Below are 20392 nucleotides of genomic sequence, written 5' to 3'. Positions count from 1 at the left end.
GGCCTTGGGGGCAAGGTCCATTGAGGGGAAAGGCAGATTTTCTCTGGGGAGTGGGGCTGGCAGCTCCACCCTTACAGTAGTAACCAGCTGAGCAGGGTCCTTGGATATAGAAAGACTAGAATTTTAGAGCAGCAACGGAAACCTTACCAGCTGCCTATGCTATATCTTGCCTCCTCCCTGGTCCCTGCCTGCTGTACCTAACCCCAAAGAATCATGGAAATTAAAGAAGGAAGAAGGGAGTCCTTGACCCTTAGCTGGTGGCTTCCACACGGAATCCAGGGGGAGGGGTAGCTCTAGGAGGTAACAGGTGTGGGCACTTGCTGTACACCAGGCACTGTTCTAAGCTCCTGTTTGTAATGACCACACTCTCCACAGCAACTGTGGGAGGTGCATACTGTGATCATCCCCACTTTAGGAGAAGAGACTGAGGTCCGAAAGATGAAGTGACCTGTCTGAGGTCACACCCGCACTAAGTTCAGAGCTAAAATGAGAACCTATTCTTGGCCACAAGCCTGAGGACTTTTAGGGGAAAGAGGGAGGAGCAGGGTTCAAGGGAGGAAGTAGCAGGGGGCCACACTGAGGCAGGCTGTCAGACCCAGACCCGTGCTGTGGCTCAGCCAAGGAGAACGCTGGGGGAAGCCACACAGTGGAGCCAGGACATAGCTCCACTGGGTCACCGGTACTCACCCTCAGCCTGCCCATTGCCCTCCCCAGGGCAATACCTCCCTGCAGGACAGGGCTGGCAGGCCCTAGGGGAGAGAGCACCTTCCCGTGGGTTCAGGGTTCCCTCAGGGCAGGGAAGAGCGGAGGATGTCCCTCTTGGGCAATAGTGACCTGTGGGGAAGGCCAGTGTCCCTGAGCACCACGCATCCCAACCCCACAGTGGCTCCCTGGGCCCTACAGCCTTCTACCGTTCACGGCAAAGAAGTGAGGGCAGACTTGAGGGGATGCGGAGAGCACAGTGAAAGGATGTGGAAGAGGACACTGGCCCCAGTGGTGGAAGAAGGTGGGGAGGATTAGAATCCGGGCGAGTGAGGTAGGAACTTTTGGGTGGGGGTGTGTGTGCAGACAGCTGAGGTGCGCCTGTGTGCATGCGTGTGTACCTGCCCCTGTGTGTGGGACATCAGCATGGAGGTTTCTGGGGTCATTACTTAGTGAGAGTAAGTGACAGGTATGGCCTGGCTCCATAGGTCAAGAGGGAGAGTTTTTTGTCCTGGAGAAAGTGGGGTTATGTGCACTTTACACAAGCCCCCAGTAGCCTCCTCAAGGAATAGCTGCCCTAAGACCACCTGTTAGGGTGGCCTTGGCCAACAACTTGCTGAAGAGTCTCACACAAGATGTGCTGTAGTCTTCTCTGTGGGGTGTTTACTGAGGGAGGCACCTCCTCTGGGGTGGGATTCTCATGGGTCCTCTGGTTGTGCTTTAGAGACAGGTTGTGGCTGTCCAAGGACAGCGGCACCTTAGGATCAGAGTGGAACTGACCAGAATGTCCTGCCTCTCAGACCTGTGTTCCTCCCTCTGTAACATATGCACACTCACCTCCTGGGCACCTACTGGGAACCTAGGGTAATGACATGTGAGGCTGGTCACAGACCGTGTAAAGGAAGGTAGTGGCAGCGTCCCCAGGCGGGTGAGCCTCCCACAACAACCTTCACCCTGTGTCCTCCCTCTGCAGTAGGATTAGCCCCATTTTATAGGTGGGTCACTGGCTACCAGAGAAGGCTGAGGTTTTGCTATCAAGCGTAGAGTTCTGGGAGAGGGCTGAGCTTCGGGGGCCAGAGGTCCCAGCTGCACTGAGCCCTGAGGTGCACTGTCCATTGCAGTCATGTCCAGTGTCCCTCTATCCTTGAGAGTGAGGGCAGAGACTGGCCCGAGGGCATTCATTACCTTTGGGGCAGGTGGTGGGCTTCACAGTAGCAGCCTTTTGGCAGTAGGTGCCCCCTGGACAGGGCAGGCAGGTGTGAGCCCCAGGCAATGGGCTGAAAGTGCCAGGCTCACAGGGCTGCTCGCTGTGAGCCCCTGGGGGACAGCGGAAGCCAGGGGGACATCTGTAGCCATGGGTTCCATCAGAAGGTGAGGGCACAGCACTGCCTCCCAGGCAGATGTATCTGAGGAAATGGAGAACCGTGGCTGAACCTCCTATAGCATGACCATGGGGTCCTGGACAGGTAGAAGGTGGGAGAAAGGGGTGGCCTTTGGAGCCTTAGGTCATCAGACTTGTGCTGAGGATAAGGCCAGAGTGACCACAGTCAAGGGCCATCCCTCAGATGGAAGGAGGTCCTCTAGTCCTCAACTCTAAAATGTCTATGCTCCTGTGATAGGAAACTATGCAGTAGGGGCTCAGGAAGTGTACTGGGAAGGGTTAGACATTTCCTAGAACAAGCATGGCTCCCCTCTCCAGAATTTCTCTGTCCTCAGGGCCCTGAACAGATGGGGCAGGCCTTCCTTCACATAGGACCCAAACGGAGCTTACTGGTGGCTGTGGCCAGTCTATAGCCCTTTCAACAATAAGGGGAAAATGCACCTGTTGGGAATCTCAGACACCGTCCGCAGAGGCTGTTGGCAAAGGGGGTAAAGACCAGGGCCTGGCAGGGGCGACAGAAGATGTGGAGGCTGTCCTGGGGCTGAGTGGGACATGGGGCTGGCCCAGCACCCCAGCACTCTTAGATCTTGGAAAGTCAGTGCTAGGAGGGCCCTAGAGGCTGTGATTAGTTCAGCCTTGTATCTAAGGGATGACACATCAGAGGCTCCCATCCTGGGACACAATCACCCTTGCCCAGGATCCTCACAGGGGCTGAGGAGAGACCATAGGATCTAGGATTAATCTGTGACTTGGGGGTCATGTCAGACCTGACTTAGGGATACTCCCTCTTTGCACTGAGGACTCCGGGGTCAGGGTCCCCTACCCTGCATCGCAGAGCTCTGCCTCCATGGCATGGGACAGCCCAGGATGGCTGCAGTAGTGCCCTGGGGGGCACGGCAGGCACTGGTCCTCGCTGGCCAGGCCTGGAGCAGAGGAGTAAAACCCAGGCAGGCATGGCACTGGGAAGACTGTTCCCCTGGGACAGAAGAAGCCAGGTGGGCAGATGTCATTCCCAGAAAGTCCTGGGGCCTCCACCTGTGTATTCAGAAAGAAGGAAGAAAGGCCTTTACATCAGATCTGTGGTCTCAGGTTGCACACACCGCTGCCTGCACCTGCTGGCCCCTGGAGGGTGCAGATAAGAATGTTACATGAAAAATCGTCCCATTACTACATGCTTTCGCCTGTGGTAGCCAGAGGCTAAGGAAGAGGAGTGAGGAGGTCCGGGAGGAGTCTCTTACTTCCTAAATCATAGTGTTGACTCAGTGGCTTCCCTCCCCTCTCCTCTTCATCCCCGGGCCTATTTTCTCTGTAGTGTCAGTGTGGAACTGGGGGCTTCCAGAAGGGGCAGTTTCTAAAAGAGAAGTTGGGGTCCAGAGAGGGCAAAGGGAAGGTATGTTCAAGGTCACACAGCAAGTCAGTAACAAAATGAGAATCAGAGACAATCAATTATCACACCAACATCACGCCATCTGTTTGTGCAACGCAGGTCTGGATGTCCATCTACCCAACTGACTCTCCACTACCCTGTTCTACAGTACGATGATCCTACATATTGACCGTTTCTTTCTCACCACGTGGCCTTGAGAACCCCACAGAGTTCCTATAGCTGCATGCCTAAAGTAGGATGACCTCAGGGCTTCCCACTGAGAACTGCCGGATCACTATGGACACAGAACAAGCATGTTGGCCAGCACTGAATAAAGCCTCTGTTTATGTTACTGCTGTTATCGTTACATGCCATCAAACCCCAGGAGTCACACCTGGAAGGCGAATGACTTAAAAGAAAAAGGTCACTGCCACCGTGGCTTACAGATGCCATGGATTAGAAGACACTGTTGATTTTAGAGATGTTAAATGTGAAAAAGATACACATCTTAGAATCACTGAAATAAGCTATCACAGGGTGGGTCCTACACTAGGCCCTGGTGACACAGAGGTGAGAATGGTCCTGCCCTCAGGGCACTCGACCCTCAGCCTAGTAGGAGCCACTGGCCAGCTCTGTGGTCCAGTACCCCAGGGGTGTTGCAGGTAGGCTCAGATACACGTCTTGGGGGGCCATGCCCAGCGTTACATACCTTGTGTCTGAGGGGGGTGGGAGACACTGCTCCTCCTGTGCAGTAGTAGGCCGCGTGGCAGAGCCCTGATGGCTGGGACAGCCCTTCTGATGAGCAGAACATCCCTAGAAGAAGCAGACCCACTGGCTCTGGCACCAGCCCTGTCTCTCTTGGGCTGTGCCTGACCAGCTCCTCCCTCCCTCGGCTTTCAGACTAGCACAAGGTGTTGGCAGGATGGCCAGGCAGAATACATGGAGTGAGGGGCAGAATGAGCTAGGGAGACATGGATCTGCCCTGACCAGGCAGTAATTTCTCTCCAGCAAGCCCTGGTCTCTGAAGAAAACATGGGTCTGGTCTTGCCTGAGCCCTAGAGCTACATGTGGGGTGGGCTGGGCCACAGGGTATGAGGAGGCCTGGAGAATCCAAAAGATGGTGGGAGCTGTGGGCCTGTAGGTCAGTGGGGCCCGGGCCCATATTTGAACGTGACTTTGTTTTCCTTGCCCCAATTGTTAGACTTGAGAGGGGCTGCCATGACAGTACAGGTCCAAGGGGTCAAGGCACATTCCCTCATGGACTCGTTTGATTGCCCTTCTTCTATTTCTCTTCATTCTCTTCTCAGCCCTTTAGTCGAGGCTTCCCAAGGGCCTGTGACCCTGAGTCCACCAACCTGCTGGGCACAACTCACAGTCCAGCTCTGCACTGGCCCCTCGCCTGGGCCCAAATGTCCCCCGAGGGCACAGGTTGGCCTTGGCTGAATGGGAGCCGGGGGGACAGAAGTAGCCCTGGAGGCACAGGTTGGGGCCACCAGCCGTGGGACCTAGAGGGCAATGGCAGGGTTAGCCTGAGCTTGCCGTGGGATCCCTACCTTCTGAGCATCCTGGTCAGAGACGGGACCCCAGGCTCTGAAGCTGGCCTGGCCCAGGTCCTCAGTCAATGTTCTTGATTCTTTGTCCAATTTCTGGGCATGTTGGCTTGGAGAGGGACCCTCAATGGCTACCCAGGAGACCTCTGTGGGCTCCAGAGATCTCCAGCCTTGAGGCTATCTGTTGAGCGTAAAGCTCGCTTTCTCCAGAAGGTGGCACTCGTCCCTGCTGGACATGTTGGCCTGCAGACACCACTGCCTTGCTATGGCCTCTCTGCCAGGCCAGTAGCCACCCATGTATCTCTAAACACGACCAAGGCCCTGTCATGACCTCAAGTGTGCAGAATATACCTTGGGAAAACTGAGTCAGGCCACAGCCACCTAGATCCTCGGGTCCTAGACCTCAGACTGTCCTGTCCTGCATCTGGTGCCTATTGTCCTGAGCTTGGCACAGGGTATGCCAGGGTATGAGTCGTCATGCAGTGCCTCTTCCTGACATGTCCTTTCCTTGTACCTGGCTGGTTTCGGTGTCCCCTTCCCTCCACTCTACTGTCAGTTGTCAAGGGATGCATGTGGATCGTAATACTATGACAATGACAACCAAGCTTCTGACATAAGAATTCCTGAGGTACCTTCTAAAGCCAAATCTAAAGGAGGACATAAGGGAGATACCAGGGGTCTCCTTTTGCACTGAGCCAATTCACTGTTAGTCCCTGCCCTCCCCCCAACCTTTTAGAAGGGAGGTGACCTCTTCCTTGTCAAGTAGGCATCACTTCTACAGGGGCTCGAACTACCAGCACCTCACCCTGGGACCTAGCACCACATGGGGGCCTTGTGTTCAGCCCCAGTGAGCCTACCTGTGCCTGAGGCTTCACAGTAGAATCCTGCAGGGCATGGCTCACAAGACCCCTTGGCCTCCTGGGGCTGGAATATTCCGTTCTCGCAGGCCCTTGGCTGGGGAGATCCCTCTGGACAGTAGAAGCCACGGGGGCACCGGAAAGACGTAGGGGTGGCTGAAGTCTGGCCAGGAGGACAATAATAACCTGGTGAGCATAGCCCATCTGGGAAGGGTTTTCCGGACCCTGTGGAGAAGGGGTGGAGGCATGCTGAGTCCACGATGGTGGGCCTGGCTGCCAATGAGATGGAAAAGGAGAAAAGGGACCTGGAAGTATGTCCGGAGCTATGCCTAAGCTTGGAAATGCAGTGTGCCCTGAGGCTCAAGGTGCCAGGCTTTGTAGCCAGACCCCACGTCCCCTCATGCTCGGGGCTCTCTCCCTGTGCAGCTTTGCAGGAGGCCTTTCTCAACTTAGGTTTTTCATCTGCAAAATAACAGCCTTATTCTGAGGATAAGTGAGTTAAAAGGCCTGTCTGGTCACATCCCATGGGATCATGTAGAGCCAAGGTGAGAGAGTGCTGACTTAGGAACCTAGAAGTAGAGGCTCTGTTGTGGTTGTTGGAGGTGTGCAGGGCTCTTCTGCCCTGGCTGCAGGTGATGGGCCAAAGCCTCACATCCTCAGCCTTTTTATGGTGTGACACAGACACATGCTCCTAGGGGGTCCCTGGGGGACCATTTATGGGAATTCATACCTCCCTTCTTCTGCTTCCCAGCACTGTGCACCAGCCTGTTTACTGCCCTACCATATCTGGTTCTAGGTGATCTATACATGAATGTGGTAGACAACTACAATGGACAAAGACACACCATACTTTGTCCTCCTTCTCTTTCCACTGTGGTACTGCTATGTCTACCCTCTCATTCTTAGGCTCAGCTCTGGCAGGGTCTCCCTGAAGTCCTGTCCCCTGCCATTCTGGACAGAAGCCCCTGCTTCCTGAACAAGGCCACTAACTTCAAAGCCTGCAAGGGCTCCATGAAGTCTCAACCCCTGTGGGATCAATGTCCCCCCAACTCCAGGACAGCTGGAGTGTCTTGTCTGCCAGAAATCAGTGTGCTTGTGCTGGGATATTCACGTTCTTGGTTGTCTTTTTCTATCCCCTTCCCCGCTGTCAATTCTCAGGGGTCAGGGTCAGGTCACCTTTGCCTTCTCTATCCATCCCCGTGTTCAGGCCTCAGGCAATGTCCCCTATATAGAGCTGCAGGTCATATGTGATGGGAGGGAAACTATGATGTTACCCGCATGCAGGCTGAATGACTCTGGAATAAACGGATCAGTTAAGGACCCTGCAAAGTCCCAGAGAATTGGCTCTTGTCACCTGAATCTGAGCAGAACTGTCCTGCAGGACAAGGCCTACAATCCTTAGCACTGCATGCGCCAGGCCATTCTCGGAAGGTGCCCCTGGGACATGGGTGCTGGGTGGGGCTCCAGGTACCCAAAGGGCAGTAGTAGCCTGGAGGACAGTTCACTGGCCAAGTAGGCCTGGCGCCTGGTCTCTGGATCCTGAAGGAACAGAACCTGTGGAAACAGCCAGTAGGTGGTCAGCAATGACAGCCAGGGCCTTCTGTATCCCTAGGTTTTCTAGACAGTGAGGGTCCTCTAGGGGAAGGAAGCTCCTGGAGCACAGAGGATTTGGGCAGAAACAAACCACCCCCCAGACCATCTGAGGTCAGAGGAAATGGACATCAAGATGGACAATAGCCTCTTTCCTCACGGGTCTTGTACTTGAAACCTACAGCTCTTCAAGCCCCCTGCATTGGCATTAGGGTTTTAATTACATTGTGCTCTGAAGGGCAAGGGTTCCTGGAAGGCCTGTGGTCACTGGTCCCTGCAACATGGCTGAGTCCCTCTAGCTTCAGAGAGGGCAGGACAGGTCAGGTGTCACCCAGATAAAGAAGGAACCCCAGCCCCAGCAACACCTCCTCACTTTCCAGCCGGGCATATCTTGCAGAGGCTCTGTCCAGGTTCATCCTGATACTGCCCTGGGGGGCAGAGCTGGGGTTCCAGGCTGCCTGGGGGGCATGAGTGCCCAACAGGGCAGAGAGTCCCTAGAAAACCACCAGAGATAATTATTTCCTCTTGGGAGACTCCCCATCTCCCAGCCAGAGCCCACAACAATTCTTACTCCCTCTAGGCAAGTGTGGTTGAGGGGATGCGGTGTGATTCATGGTGCTTCTGATGTGTGACTCTCCTGGGTTTGGCCCCTTATACTTTAGCCCCACCGACACCTAGAGGGACACTCCAGCTGAAATCCAGCTCTGTGTGGAAGGTCCACGTAGGAACCTCCTGTTGGCCTCTTGTGGGAAGAAGTGAGATCTGTAGTGACAGGGCTGAGTGGGGTGAGGGACAGTGCTCTCCACAGATTGGGTGTTGAAACTGGGAACCTCATAAGTTACCTGAGGCAGCCCCAGGCTCCCAGGTCAGAACATCTCTCACCAACGGTGTTCCCAGGGGTCCTAGTCCTGTGAAATATTCTTCAAGTCATAGACTCTTTGGGATGTAAGTTTGGGAAATGCTGTGTCAACTAAGTCCTCTGGAGACAACCTGTGCTCTTCATCATACAGAGCACTAACAAGCATTAGGAAACCTGTCCATGTTCATGATCTCAGTTTTCCACTGGCCTTGGATTAGTGAAGGCATGAGATGCGGGTTGCAAGGGAGCTAGTTTAGGAGAGAGACCACGGGAAGAGATGGAACAGGATCAGAAACCTGTACTCCTCAGGATGAAGAGTTGAAACTCTTTTTTCCTTTTATGTATGGACTTTTTAAATTTCTGGGGATAGTTGATGCATTTTTTGGAGATGTGGTCCTAATTAGGTTGTGCTCTGGGTTGGGGCTTTGTCCATGCTAAGATCAGATCTCCCAGGGAGGACGGTGTAGGGGTATCCCTCCTAAGAGCTGCAATATGAGAGGGAGCCTCCCTGTTTGGTGAGGAGCCCCTTCCCACTGAAATGCTATCAGGTTGTAAGCTTGGTGAGAGCAGGGCACTGGAATCTCTTGGCTTTCTACAGACAGTGCCTGACAAACCGTCTCAGTGACTGCTGGTTGGAAGACTGCCTTAGAATGGAGATCATAGGCCAAGTGGTCTGCAGGCTGGATCTGCCTGCAGTGGAGCTTCACTTGGCTTGCACTGAAATATAATTTTTTAAACTTAGTTGCCTGGATTTGCAGCTTTCCTTGAGCCCTGATGTGCACTGTGGTCTCTTCATGCATTTGCATTCACAGCTGGCCTGGGCCCTGCAGGTGTGATCCCTACTCCTAGGAGGGTTTCTTTAATGTCCTTCCAAATCTCTCTGATTGGTATTCTGGTGACAATTGTGTGGATCTGCAAAGATTGTGTCCTGGCCAGATCCTTTTTTTCTATTCAGTGGCTGACCTTCCCTTGCACAGCACACTTGTTAAAGGTTCTCAGGGCCGGGCATGATTCCTAGGAACCAGGGGTGACTTCACCGTGCTTTTCTTTATTGCAGGAAAGAATGTCAGAATGCAACTGAATAATGTAGTGATAGAGCCAACTTTCAATACATTTTTATAAAAAAAAAAAGGGAATCTGCTTTAAACTTTTAGTATAATTACAAGCATCTCAAAACTGATGTATAATTAAAAACTCTAGTATAATTACATACATCTCAAAACCAACCTGTTCTTTGTTCTCAGCTGAGAACAAAGGACCCAGAAGACAGAAGTGTGCCCCCTCTGCCAAATGGATTTCTAATGCACCCTTGTCTTTGGAGTCTGAGCTTCTACCCATTCTCTGCTGGACCCCGGGTAGCACATGAGGAGGAAGACCCTTCCTGCTCCCTTATTATAGTTTCTTATACAGCTTTCCCCCCAAGCATGGGATTCCCCATTTTGACTGATTTTTAAAAAATGCTTCTTGTTTCTTCCTTTTCTCACCACTCATCCCATGCATCTTCCATCTCCCTTTCTGTGCATTAGGCTCATGAGGAGCTTTGCTAACCCTTGGTGTTTTCAGTCCCTTCCACGGCAGGTTCCAGGTCAAGAGGGCCTGTCTCACTACAGTTGGGCCTCAAGAACCTGAATACAGAGGGAGAGCCCACAAGCATGTCTTCTTTCCAGTCTGGCCCACTGGGACTCCCATAGTACCCTACCCCTACCCAAATGTCGAGGAGGTCCACTCTTACCTGGACTGTGCCCAGAGACAGAGGCCCTGGGGCAGAACCAGCCTCCTTTGCATGGGGCTTCTGGGAAGCTCAGGCCAGCCCTGGAGCAGAACCAGCCACCTGGGCATGGCTGGCAGTCCTCCTGAGACATGGCCCCAGGGATGGGCAGGAGAGAGCCTGCAGATACACACTCCATAGCTACCGTCAGGGGGCCCCTCTCCCAGATGGAAACCCAAGGTGGTGCCTCTCAGACTGGAGAGCTGTGGCCCTGCTCTGCCTGCTTAGCTTCACAGACTAGGCGCTGAAGGGCTCCTCAGCCTCCTGGGCTGCCTCACCACATGGTGGTCTGGGACCTGACAAAGCTGAAGTGCATCTCATCCCCCCATCTTTGCTGCAAGGCCTCACTCATTTCTTGCGGTGCCTCTGCCATACACCACCTCCATGTTCGAGTACCCCCTCTCCCCAGAGAGCCTGGGCCCAAGCTCTATGTCACCTCATTCATCATTCTACCCTGAAGCCCCAAGCGATGTGGATGCAGGATGGACATTGCTCTTTAAGTACAGTTTGGGGGGTTTCTTCTCTGCCCTTCCTAAGATATCTTCCCAAGGCTGGACCTCTACTCCTTTCTCTTCTCAAGGGCCCAGAGCACACCCTTGCCCTGCTGGTGCCCCCCACCCCACATCGGTAACTTACCTGGAGGGCATGGAGTGGGTCTGGGGCTGCCTTTGGGACAAAAGTGGCCTGGAGGACAGAGGTCTCCTGTGATTCCATCAGTGGGGCTGGGGACAGCTGCTGCTTGAATGCAGTGGAACCCTGCCCTGCAAGGCCCAGATACAGCCACCAGCCCAGGCAGGAGGCAGTAGGAGCCTATAGGAGAGAGGGAAAGATAGGATCCCTAATCATGGGGAGGAGAGAGATTGGGGCACTTCCCACCCCAGCCAGCAGATGTACATTGCTGTCTGTGGTCACCTGCCCTCCATGGTCAGGGAGGATGGGGCCTAGTATGGCTGGGGTGGAGGTATGTCCCTATCCCCTTACCTGGATCACAGAGAGTGCAGTCTGACTGCTGGACACCCCCTCTCTGTGGCCTGTAGGTGCCTCGGGGGCAGGGGAACTGAGAAGCAAAGGACGTGGAGGCTGGGCAGTAATGGCCTGCAGGACACTCATTCCCCACCACAGAGGAGGTGTTTGACGGGCAGAAGAAACTACAGAAAAGACAAGTGGGGAGTGGGGGTTCACAGGGCTTGGTGACCCCACCAGCATGGAGCAGGGCAAAGATGGCTGCCCAGGTTCACCTTTTATCGTCGGCCTCAGGAGTTATTGATCTGCTGGGGACATAGCTCTGCTACAGCTCAAGGCCCCGGGGTGAGTGGAGGTGGGGGGGTGGGGTACTTAAATGGCTTGAATTTGAGCAAAAGAGCCTCAGGTTTGAAATTAGGAATGATACCCAATAAAGAGATCAAGAAGCGTGGCTAGAAGATGTGGCAGTTCTACAGAGAACTTTTTTAAAAGTCACAGCAAAATCAAGTTGAAAGGGGTCTTCACAAGCATCTGGTCCGGGCACGTCCTATAGCAGGAAAGCACACCCTGCAAGGCCGGACACGTGAGCCCCCAGGATGGCCTCTCAGCACTCACCCCTCAGGACAAGACTCACAGTGGCCCTGGGCGGCCAGCCTGTTGTAGGTGCCTGCTGGGCAGGGCCTGGGGGTAACAGTGCCTGGGGGACAAAAGTGCCCTGAAAGGGAAGCAGGTCCGACAGGTCAGGTCCACAGGAAACACCACTTTCAGGCTCTCAGAGTGCTCCCAGCCTAAACCCAGTTCCTATAGGGCCAGGGGACCCTGGAGTCTTGTCTGAGTGGTGGCCTTGGGGCTTGCTCCCTTCCCACCTTCTAAGGCTCCTCCTCAGACCAGCCCCCAGAGGTACCTGCAGGGCAAGGGCCACTGGTCTCTTCTCCTAGGGAGCCGTTGGGAACGAGGGCCCCGTGGCGGCAGAAGAAGCCTGTGCTGCAGGGCCCAGAAGGGCTGGTGAGACCCGCTGATCTGCAGTAGTGGCCAGGTGGGCACGGGGAGCAGGCAGCCTGCAGGAAATGCCCCCATTAAGATGCCAACCCCCAGCTCTATCCGGGGCAGGGAAGCAGCGACTGCATCAGGAGACCTGAAAGGGGCCTCAGGTCCCAGAACAGCTTGTCCTGGTTCACCTTCCTCCATCCACGGCACCCCTGATGGCTACTCACTCCCCTCTACTTGCACATTCTCCCGGGGTGGGGTCGGGGCGGGGGAGGCACACAAAGGCTTAATGCTCCAAACTACTCCATCAGCAGCTTGTTCTGCCTGCTTTCTTTTTTTCCTCTCTACCTCAGTGTCCTTTCATAGTTTGACCAGTCACACCAGGGGAAGCCTATCCTTCGATCTACCTCCAGGGAAGCCCTTTCTGCTCATTCGAGTGTGGAGGACCAAGCACTCCAGAGCACTGGGGATTTTGGGGCTTATGACAAGTCAGGAATATTCCTTTCACAATAGGAGGGCCTCTGAATAGTGAACTACAAACCGTGATTTGGAGGTGCTTGTGAATAGAACCAGATATTAAAGTTGCTTTTGGAATCTGGCAATTTAAATAGAATTTTGTGCATCCTCTGGTGGCCCTTTATGAATTATATATTAATATGTATTATAAAGTAATGTTTCAGGTCACTCCTTTGCTCAAACCTTGCTTTGGCCTCTATCTTACTCAGGTCCTCAAGGGGAGCCCAGGGTGCTACATGGCTGGCTCCTCCTTCCCTCTCCAACCTCCCTCCAGCCCACCCTCCCTGAGTACCCTCCTTGTGCTCCCGGCAACCCCCAACATGCACCGGCCACACAGGGTTGGGGAGGCAGTTGCTGCTCCCTGTGTTTCCAAAGTCAGCGTGTACAGTCATACGCATAGCCCACAGGCAGGTGCTGGAAGCGGCTATGTGCTGGGCACTATTCTGACACAGGAACAAAAGACAAAACTCCCTAGCTTTGTGGTGCTTATATTTTAGTGGGGAATAGAGAAAATAAATAAGGCCAGTAAAAAAATGGTATGGCAGACTATGATATGTGCTAAGGAGGGCCAAGGAAGATCTCCCTGGGAAAGTGACTGTAGTCCCCCAGGAAGGAGAAGCTAGCCATGTGGCCCTCTTCTCCAATCCCTGTTTGACCTCAAGGGCAGTACGGCTTGGCTAGATCCAGACAGTGCCCACACCCAGCCTCCTCCTGGGCTGGGGTCTCCCTACCTCTGAGCTGAGCTTGGTGTGTGCGCTGAAGGTGCCAGGTGGACAGGGCTGGGGCACGGCTGAACCCCTGGGACAGTAGTGTCCTTGAGGACATGGGCCAGCCTCCTCTGGAACCAAGAAATGTATGGTGAGTGGCAGGTATTCTGAAGAACTTCCTCTGCATCACTGGTACAGTCTCTGGGCCCTGGAATTGGGCTGCGAGTCTCTTTTGCAGGTCTCACCCTCTGCACCTGGCTATTCCAGCAGAGCCCTGTGTTGCTGTTACAGAAGGGAAGAGATCGGGGAAGCTGTTCCTGACATGGGGTGGTGGCATCTGGAAGGGAGGCAGGGCACCTGAGGGAGGCAGGGCCTCTCTGGAAGTTTCAAGTGCCAAGGTCTAGGGGATAGGCAGACAGCATTTGAGACTGAGGCAAAGTTTCTATCACCATCCCAGCTCTTTCTGTAGAAGCCTTTGTAGATCTTCCCACGCTGGTTGGTATTTTATTTTATTTTTAAAGATTTTATTTATTTATTTGACAGACAGATCACAAGTAGGCAGAGAGGCAGGCAGAGAGGTAAAGAGGAGGAAGCAGGCTCCCCGCCAAGCAGAGAGCCTGATGAGGGGCTCGATCCCAGGACCCTGAGATCATGACCCAAGCTGAAGGCAGAGGCTTTAACCCACTGAGCCACCCAGATGCCCCAGTATTTTAACATTTTTTCTAGTTTCTGGAGATGCCTAGCTATGTCTTCTCTCCTCTCCCTCCACCTACACAGGCCCTGTTCCAAGAGGCCTGCCACCATGGCTGCTTGGTGACTGAAGATGGGAACCAGCCAGATCTGGGCTATTGCAGAGGAGGCTATTGTAGCTGGCAGGTCAGGAGCTGGAGGGATGAGCTGTGCATTAGACAGTGACCTCACCAGTGTCTGGGCCTCCCTGAGGACGGTATGACTCTCAGGGCCCGAGGGCAGCTGCGGCGTGGCAGAGAGCTGAACTGGGCCTGGGCCAGTGGGCCTGGGCACTCAAATTGGCTACTGACTGTGTGTCCTTAGGCAAAGCACACTCTCTTCCTGAGCCTCAGTTTCCCTTCTGACAGAAACAAGCATTGTACTAGATCATGCCCTGTGGTCCCTGGATTCCAAAAACGACTTGAGCCCCAGAAGATAAAACCACTGGAATGATCCCTCAGCTATACAATGAGAACCACTTGGGAGGGCTAACATATTGACCATACCTGGGCTGAGCCTCACTCTCAACACTCTGATCTGATGGCCTGGCCCTCCCACCAACCCCATATCAGTCAGTATGTGCCAGGTGACTCTAAAGCATGGCTCAGCTGAAGAGGACTTTTCAATGACCCCTAAGGTGAGCTTTCTCAGGTCTGCTTTGGTGTTGGCCCTCAGTCTGGCCTGTGTGGGACATAGGAGTTCTTGGGGTGTCCTGCTGAGGAGGGATAGTAGGTAGTGGAGACAAATGCCGAAGTGCTATGCATGCTGCGGACCAGTGTCCTGCTCTCCCATGAATGAGAGCCCAGGAACACAGGTGGCCCAGGTTGGGTACCCCAATTCTCTTGGACAGAATAGACTCATTGGTCTCTCTGGTTGACAGAGTGGATGGAGGGCTCTGAATCTGTCTCCTACCTCCTGGTTGGTGGGAAACAGGGGATCAGTGTCCAGCAGGGAGGGCCTGGTACCTTCAGTGCCGGCCTCTGGATTAGGCCGGGTGGATCCTCTGGAGCAGAAGAAACCTTCCCAGCACTGTCCGCCGGCTTCTGTAGCATTGGCCCTGGGGCAGAACTTGCCTCCGTCACAGGCTTGACATCCTGGCAGGCTACTCAGTCCCAGCACGGGGCCATAGGTGCCCGGGGGGCAGGGCTGCCAGTTAAGCCCTGTCCCTTCAGGGCAGTAGAAACCTGTGCAGGGATCAGGGCTGAGATTAAAGCCTGAGGAAGCAGGGGTGGGGGAGGAAGATGGCAGAGGGCAGGCTCTGGGCGCTGGGTTAGAGTCCAGCATGGAGGCCTGGCATCTCTGCTGTGGGGCTCCTGCCAGGAAGTAGAAATGCTCTGTAAATCCAGAAGTTACTACCTTATTATCAGAATAGCTAGCTCAGGCCTTAAGTTAACAGGCATGTTAACTGCTCTGCCCACTCCTCCCTTTTGCTTTGGACCCTTTGCTTAGTGAGCCAGGCTCTTGGCAGGAAACTAACCTCTTGGACACAGCTGTGGCCTCAACCCTGGAACACAGTAGTGGCCACTGGGACAGATGTAACATTTTGCTGTGTGGGTACCAGAGGCATAGGAGCCAGGAGGACACAGAGAGGGGTCAGCCATTTCCAGAGGACAGAAATGCCCAGAGGGACAGGATCTCCCAAAGAGCCCCTCCACGGGGGTGGTAGCGACAGTTCCGCTAGTGCAGGAAATGCTGGAAGAATGGGGGCCAAACAAAAGGGAGCCTCAGTCAAGGGGAGTCGCCCAGAGGCACACAGCCACAGGCAGTGAATGGTCCTTAAGCATACTCCTTGGACACTTGCGAGCCTGCTCCTTCCTGAATCCTGGCATGACTTAACCTCCCCAAGTCTGCAAGTGGCCCACAGGCCCTGCAGGTCAGTGGGGGTTGCCCCTTCCTGACTTTTGGTATTTCTTCCCCTAGTTCTCTGGATGGGTCTGGATCCTGGAATGGAACCAAATCCTCTCTGTAGACACTGTTCCCTCAACTCCATGTGGCTGTGTTTGCCCACCCTGGGTAGCAGGGTGCCAGCCAGATTGGCAGGTGGCCGCCAGAGCAGAGTCTCCCTCCAGAGCAATCTTGACATCCTTCTGGGGTTCTGTTCCCTTCCTCAGACCAGGTACCAGGTGGGCATTGGGTGGGGACAGGAGCTCCTGCAGAAGTCAAAGCAACAGAGGAAAGAGGCCCCAGGGGGAGACATTGAACTGAATTAGGCTCCCACCCCTTGGATTTTTCCCTCTGTGCAGACCAGTGTGGAAATGCTTCCCCCTCTCAGCATCCAGAGGACAGGGACAATTCAGCTTGGAGTCCTGGAATCAACTTCACTGAATGAAAGGAAGACACTTGCCATTCTGCAAGGGAGTACCCAAGTGGAGGAGGAATAACAAGGCCCTGAAAGCATCATCAGGGCAAAGGAGGAAGGTCAATACTTCAAGTGAGGCTTCCTGAGTTCCAGGTTAGGGGAGGGTTCTTGGGAGGGGAAGGGACTGTTGAACAGAGTGGGGAGGGCATGTGGGGAGAAGGGTCCTGTGCTCGGCCCTGCATAGCTTAACACTGTCCTCCATTTAGGGCTATGGCTTGTGTGCAGGGAGAACGGCTTAAAACCCGTAGAGACCAGCCTTCAACAGTAGAGAGCTGGAAGGGACTTGATCTCCTTCTGCCCTTTCATGGTTGGAGTAGCCCCAGAGGCAGTGAAGTACCCTCTAGGCAGTAGTGCCCAGCAGGGCAGAGGAGGCCTTGTGTCCCATCAGTGGGGTCCTTGCTGGTCGCTCCTCCCTTACACCAGTGTCCTGCAGCACAGTCTCCTAGAAGAAAGGATACCTTGTCAGCCCTGCCCACTGCACCCCTTGCTGGAGAACACAGCACAAGGCACAGGGCTGCTCATGCTGTCCCCACACCCTGCCCCACTATGGCCACAGACTACAGGAATTCCTGACCCAAAACCAGCCTGAGCAGCCCGGACCCTGGGACAAGCAGGATCCTGAATCTCCTCCAGGTTTAGTCAGTACCAAGTTTCCAGGTCAAAGAGACTGTGAGGTCTGGGCAAGTCTGAGATTTGCCCTCCTCAGAGACTGCCAACTGCCAGGCCCAGATTTTCCTTATGGATCAAAACACTTCCAGCCATTTCACAGGGAAGCCACCCAACATCCAAGAAAGTGACACCCTCCTTTTTCCCCCTACACAAATCAGCTAACAGGGCGTGGGGGGTTGGGGGCAGAGATGCTAAAGACCCCGTACAAGGGCCCCTGCCCACGGTGTTGGTGGGGACTCAGTGCTGACATGGGCAGCTGGGGTGTGGTTCTACTTTGAGACATGCATACCTTGATGAAGTGACTCCCAATTCGTGGTGATATCAGATCACCTGGAAAGCTTTTTTTTTTTTTTTTTAAAGATTTTATTTATTTATTTATTTGTCAGAGAGAGAAAGAGCGCAAGCAGGCAGAGCGGCAGGCAGAGGCAGAGAGAGAAGCAGGCTCCCCACTGAGCAAGGAGCCTGATGCGGGACTCAATCCCAGGACCCTGGGATCATGACCTGAGCCAAAGGCAGTGGCTTAACCAACTGAGCCACCCAGGCGTCCCCACCTGGAAAGTTCTTTTAAAACTAGACACCGAGGCCCCATCTCACATTTCCTGACTTTCGAGGGTGGGGTGGGGAAACACAGTGTTCCTGATGGAAGGGGTCTTGGGAAGGTAGGGGAATCTTTGTCCAACAAATTCTGCTGCTCTGCCCCCATTTTTACCAGTGATCCAGGTCCATGTAGTTTCTCCCCAGTGCATCTCCTCCTCAGCCTGCTCTGGGACCCGCCAGTCAGGCCTACCCACCGCCTGACTCTTTTTCTGCCCTCCAGGACATACCTGTTGGTGCCATGAGCCCTGCCAGTGCACAGAATTTCCCAGCGGGACACAGCTGGCATTCAGTGATGCTCCTTAGTCCCCTCCGAGGGCCATAAGTACCCACTGGGCACCGGTGGAGTGTGGCCACGGCTGTGCCCAGGGGACAGAAATAGCCTTGAGGACAAGGATATAGGCTGAAGTCTTGGATAGGCCCAGCACTTGAGTCGCAGTAATAACCTGGCCAGGAGTGAGGGACACTCAGGAGAACTATCCCCTCCATGAAGGCAGTTGGTCATAGCAGGTTTCCTGTCTCAAGGACCGTGCCGTGGAGCTCAGGATCCAGACAGCTGCCCTTGTGGAGCTCTCCCTCCTGGCCTTGTCCCCTTTGCTGGCACCTGAAGATCTTTACTGCCTCTCACCTGCTGGGCACTGCCCGCTGGGGGCCTGGAGACCAGCCTCCTTGCAGTAGAAGCTTCGTGGGCAGACCTGGCACGCAGAGGGCATGGTCTGCTCTGGAAGGCTGGAGAAGGTACCCGCAGGACATGGTGTTGGCCTGTGTGATGCTGCAGCTGAGGACACAGGGAGGCAGCATGGCCTGGCTAAGGGGACGCCACAGGTCCAGGGAGTAGGATCTCAAGGCAGCAGGTGTGGGCCCAGCCTGTGAGGTGGGTCAGGGCCCACCATGGTGTTGACTGTAAGATCTGCCTCTGCCAACATCCCTGAAGCCTGGCTCCCTTGCCCCTCGATGACACACAGGGACCCCAGCCCTTCACTTGTAGCCGGAATTACCTCATCAGGGCTCATACCACTGACAGCTAATGAGAATCCTAGTGTGACATGACCACTGACTTCTGTTCATACTAAACAATTCGAACCACAGCAAACACCCCAAGTGTATGTTAACCATGCCCCTCTGCAATACCCCTTGGCTGTTGGCTGGACCATGCATGGCACACCTTTTCCCTCTGGCCTCTTCCCAGGTGCCCCAGGGTCCAGACAAAAACTGAGGAATGTGATCATTGTGATCTCTTAGCAGACTTCTGGGCGGGAGGGCACATTGGGCTGAGAGTGGGGCCCCTGGAGACACTCACGGCAGAAGGTTCCTGGGGGGCAGGGGGCCCCTGTCAGCCCGTCCTCTGGAGCTGGGGACTCTGCTCCTTCAGCACAGAAGTAGCCAGCCTGACAGGGCCCGCTGGGAGTGGACAGTCCTGGAGGTGAGAGGGGGTGCCGGGATGGGGCTGAGTAGACTCGTTATGCAGATAGACGAGGGTCCTCGTGCAGTGTCAGGACCCAGAGGATTGAGAGTCACAGCAGTGGCTGAGCCTATGTGGAGTGCTCCATCTCATTCTCTTCTCTACCCAGCCTCATGGTATAGGTACCACTCTCATCCCACAGAGGGCCCGAGGCATTGCCAGTAGTAGCAGAGCTGAGATCTGTGCATAGGCTGGGGTCTTGGCCTCACTGTGTTCTACCATCTGAGAGTGGTTGAAAGCTGGGGCGGGAAGAGTCTGGTTCACATCTGGGTCCCCAGTGACCAATAGCACTGAGTCACAGTAGGTGCTCAGGAAGTCACTTAGACATGGAGACCAGTGAAAGGGCATGAGGGAGGGGCTACCAAGCCTCTCCTTCTGAAGAGAGACCTGCCCTTCCCATGCTATTCTGTGATGACCCACCTATGCTCCCTCAACCATGACAGCAGCAAGTTTATGTCAGCACAGACTGGCCTGTGAGCATGCCAAGCCCACCATCCCATTAGGCAGGTGCAGGCATCAGTTCCCGTTTACGGAGGGAAAGAGGGGTTCATGTCTGCACTCACAAGGCTGGGGAGAAGGTTGGGGTTCCTATCAGTTCTCTCACCATCTCCAAGCCTGGGTCACAGTGCAGCAGCCAGAGAGGTTTCCTGGATTCTTACCAGAGGTGGCGCAGAAAGAGCCCGGTGGGCAGGGTATGGGTTCTGGGGTACCCTCGGGGCAAAAGGATCCAGATGGGCACTTCCCCCCTGTAGCCGTGGCTGGGCACAGGCAATTGGTGCTGGTGTAGTTGTCTAAGTCGAAGGGGCGGGAGGTCCAGGCTGCTGATACGCAGAACCAGCCTGGGGTGGAGACGAGCACAGAAAGGTAGGCCATGGGGCAGGAGGGTTAGTAGTGACCAGGCTGGTGGGGTAGGGGTGGGTATCAAAGGCTGAGCTCACCCAGACTGCAGGCCTACCCCTCCCAGTAGCTGTTCCAGGAGATAGTCTGGATCACCCCAGGTCCAGGTTCAGAAGTAGGAAACACGGGAGTAGGGGGTAGGTGGGAGCTTCTTAGGGAGTTTTGGGAAACACACCTGCATCACAGCACCCAGAGGCCTGGGTCAGATTCTCTTGCCCACAGTAGTGGCCTGGGGGACAAGGCAGGCAGCTGTCCAGGCTCTGGGTCAGTGGGTCTGGGTTGTAGTAGCCCCGAGGGCAGGGGAACTGTGTGGCGTATTTGGTGCCTAAAAAGCAAAGTTCAGAGGAGGGAGTCCAGCTGGCCCAAGGCTGGGGAGGGAGGCCCTGCTGCTTGCTGCTCCTGGAGCTCCTTGGCAGGGCCTGTTGTGGCAAACTTC

At 54.7% G+C, this 20392-nt stretch overlaps 1 protein-coding gene across 1 annotated transcript in view; it reads right to left on the bottom strand.

Annotated features, from left to right (window-relative positions):
* The window catches only part of LOC116855484 (neurogenic locus notch homolog protein 3-like), a 75994-nt gene that overhangs the window by 23287 nt on the left and 32315 nt on the right, over positions 1 to 20392 (bottom strand). Inside the window, exons 14-35 of the mRNA XM_032838268.1 lie at positions 20132 to 20281; positions 19719 to 19898; positions 18898 to 19014; positions 18226 to 18375; positions 17828 to 18043; positions 16672 to 16776; positions 15984 to 16125; positions 15453 to 15667; positions 14941 to 15159; positions 13271 to 13377; positions 11941 to 12094; positions 11652 to 11751; positions 11055 to 11221; positions 10710 to 10883; positions 10038 to 10193; positions 7820 to 7940; positions 7211 to 7410; positions 5857 to 6081; positions 4805 to 4954; positions 4159 to 4262; positions 2907 to 3118; positions 1888 to 2108 (exon numbers count right to left, since the gene is read on the bottom strand). Coding sequence (XP_032694159.1) covers positions 1888 to 2108; positions 2907 to 3118; positions 4159 to 4262; positions 4805 to 4954; positions 5857 to 6081; positions 7211 to 7410; positions 7820 to 7940; positions 10038 to 10193; positions 10710 to 10883; positions 11055 to 11221; positions 11652 to 11751; positions 11941 to 12094; positions 13271 to 13377; positions 14941 to 15159; positions 15453 to 15667; positions 15984 to 16125; positions 16672 to 16776; positions 17828 to 18043; positions 18226 to 18375; positions 18898 to 19014; positions 19719 to 19898; positions 20132 to 20281 — 3585 coding nt within the window. The remainder of the gene's footprint in view (positions 1 to 1887; positions 2109 to 2906; positions 3119 to 4158; positions 4263 to 4804; positions 4955 to 5856; positions 6082 to 7210; positions 7411 to 7819; positions 7941 to 10037; positions 10194 to 10709; positions 10884 to 11054; positions 11222 to 11651; positions 11752 to 11940; positions 12095 to 13270; positions 13378 to 14940; positions 15160 to 15452; positions 15668 to 15983; positions 16126 to 16671; positions 16777 to 17827; positions 18044 to 18225; positions 18376 to 18897; positions 19015 to 19718; positions 19899 to 20131; positions 20282 to 20392) is intronic.

Source organism: Lontra canadensis, unplaced genomic scaffold (assembly GCF_010015895.1).
Source record: "Lontra canadensis isolate GAN:19392208 unplaced genomic scaffold, GSC_riverotter_1.0 scaffold103, whole genome shotgun sequence".
Classification (NCBI taxonomy): domain Eukaryota; kingdom Metazoa; phylum Chordata; class Mammalia; order Carnivora; family Mustelidae; genus Lontra; species Lontra canadensis.
This window is presented reverse-complemented; position numbering and strand designations above follow the sequence as displayed.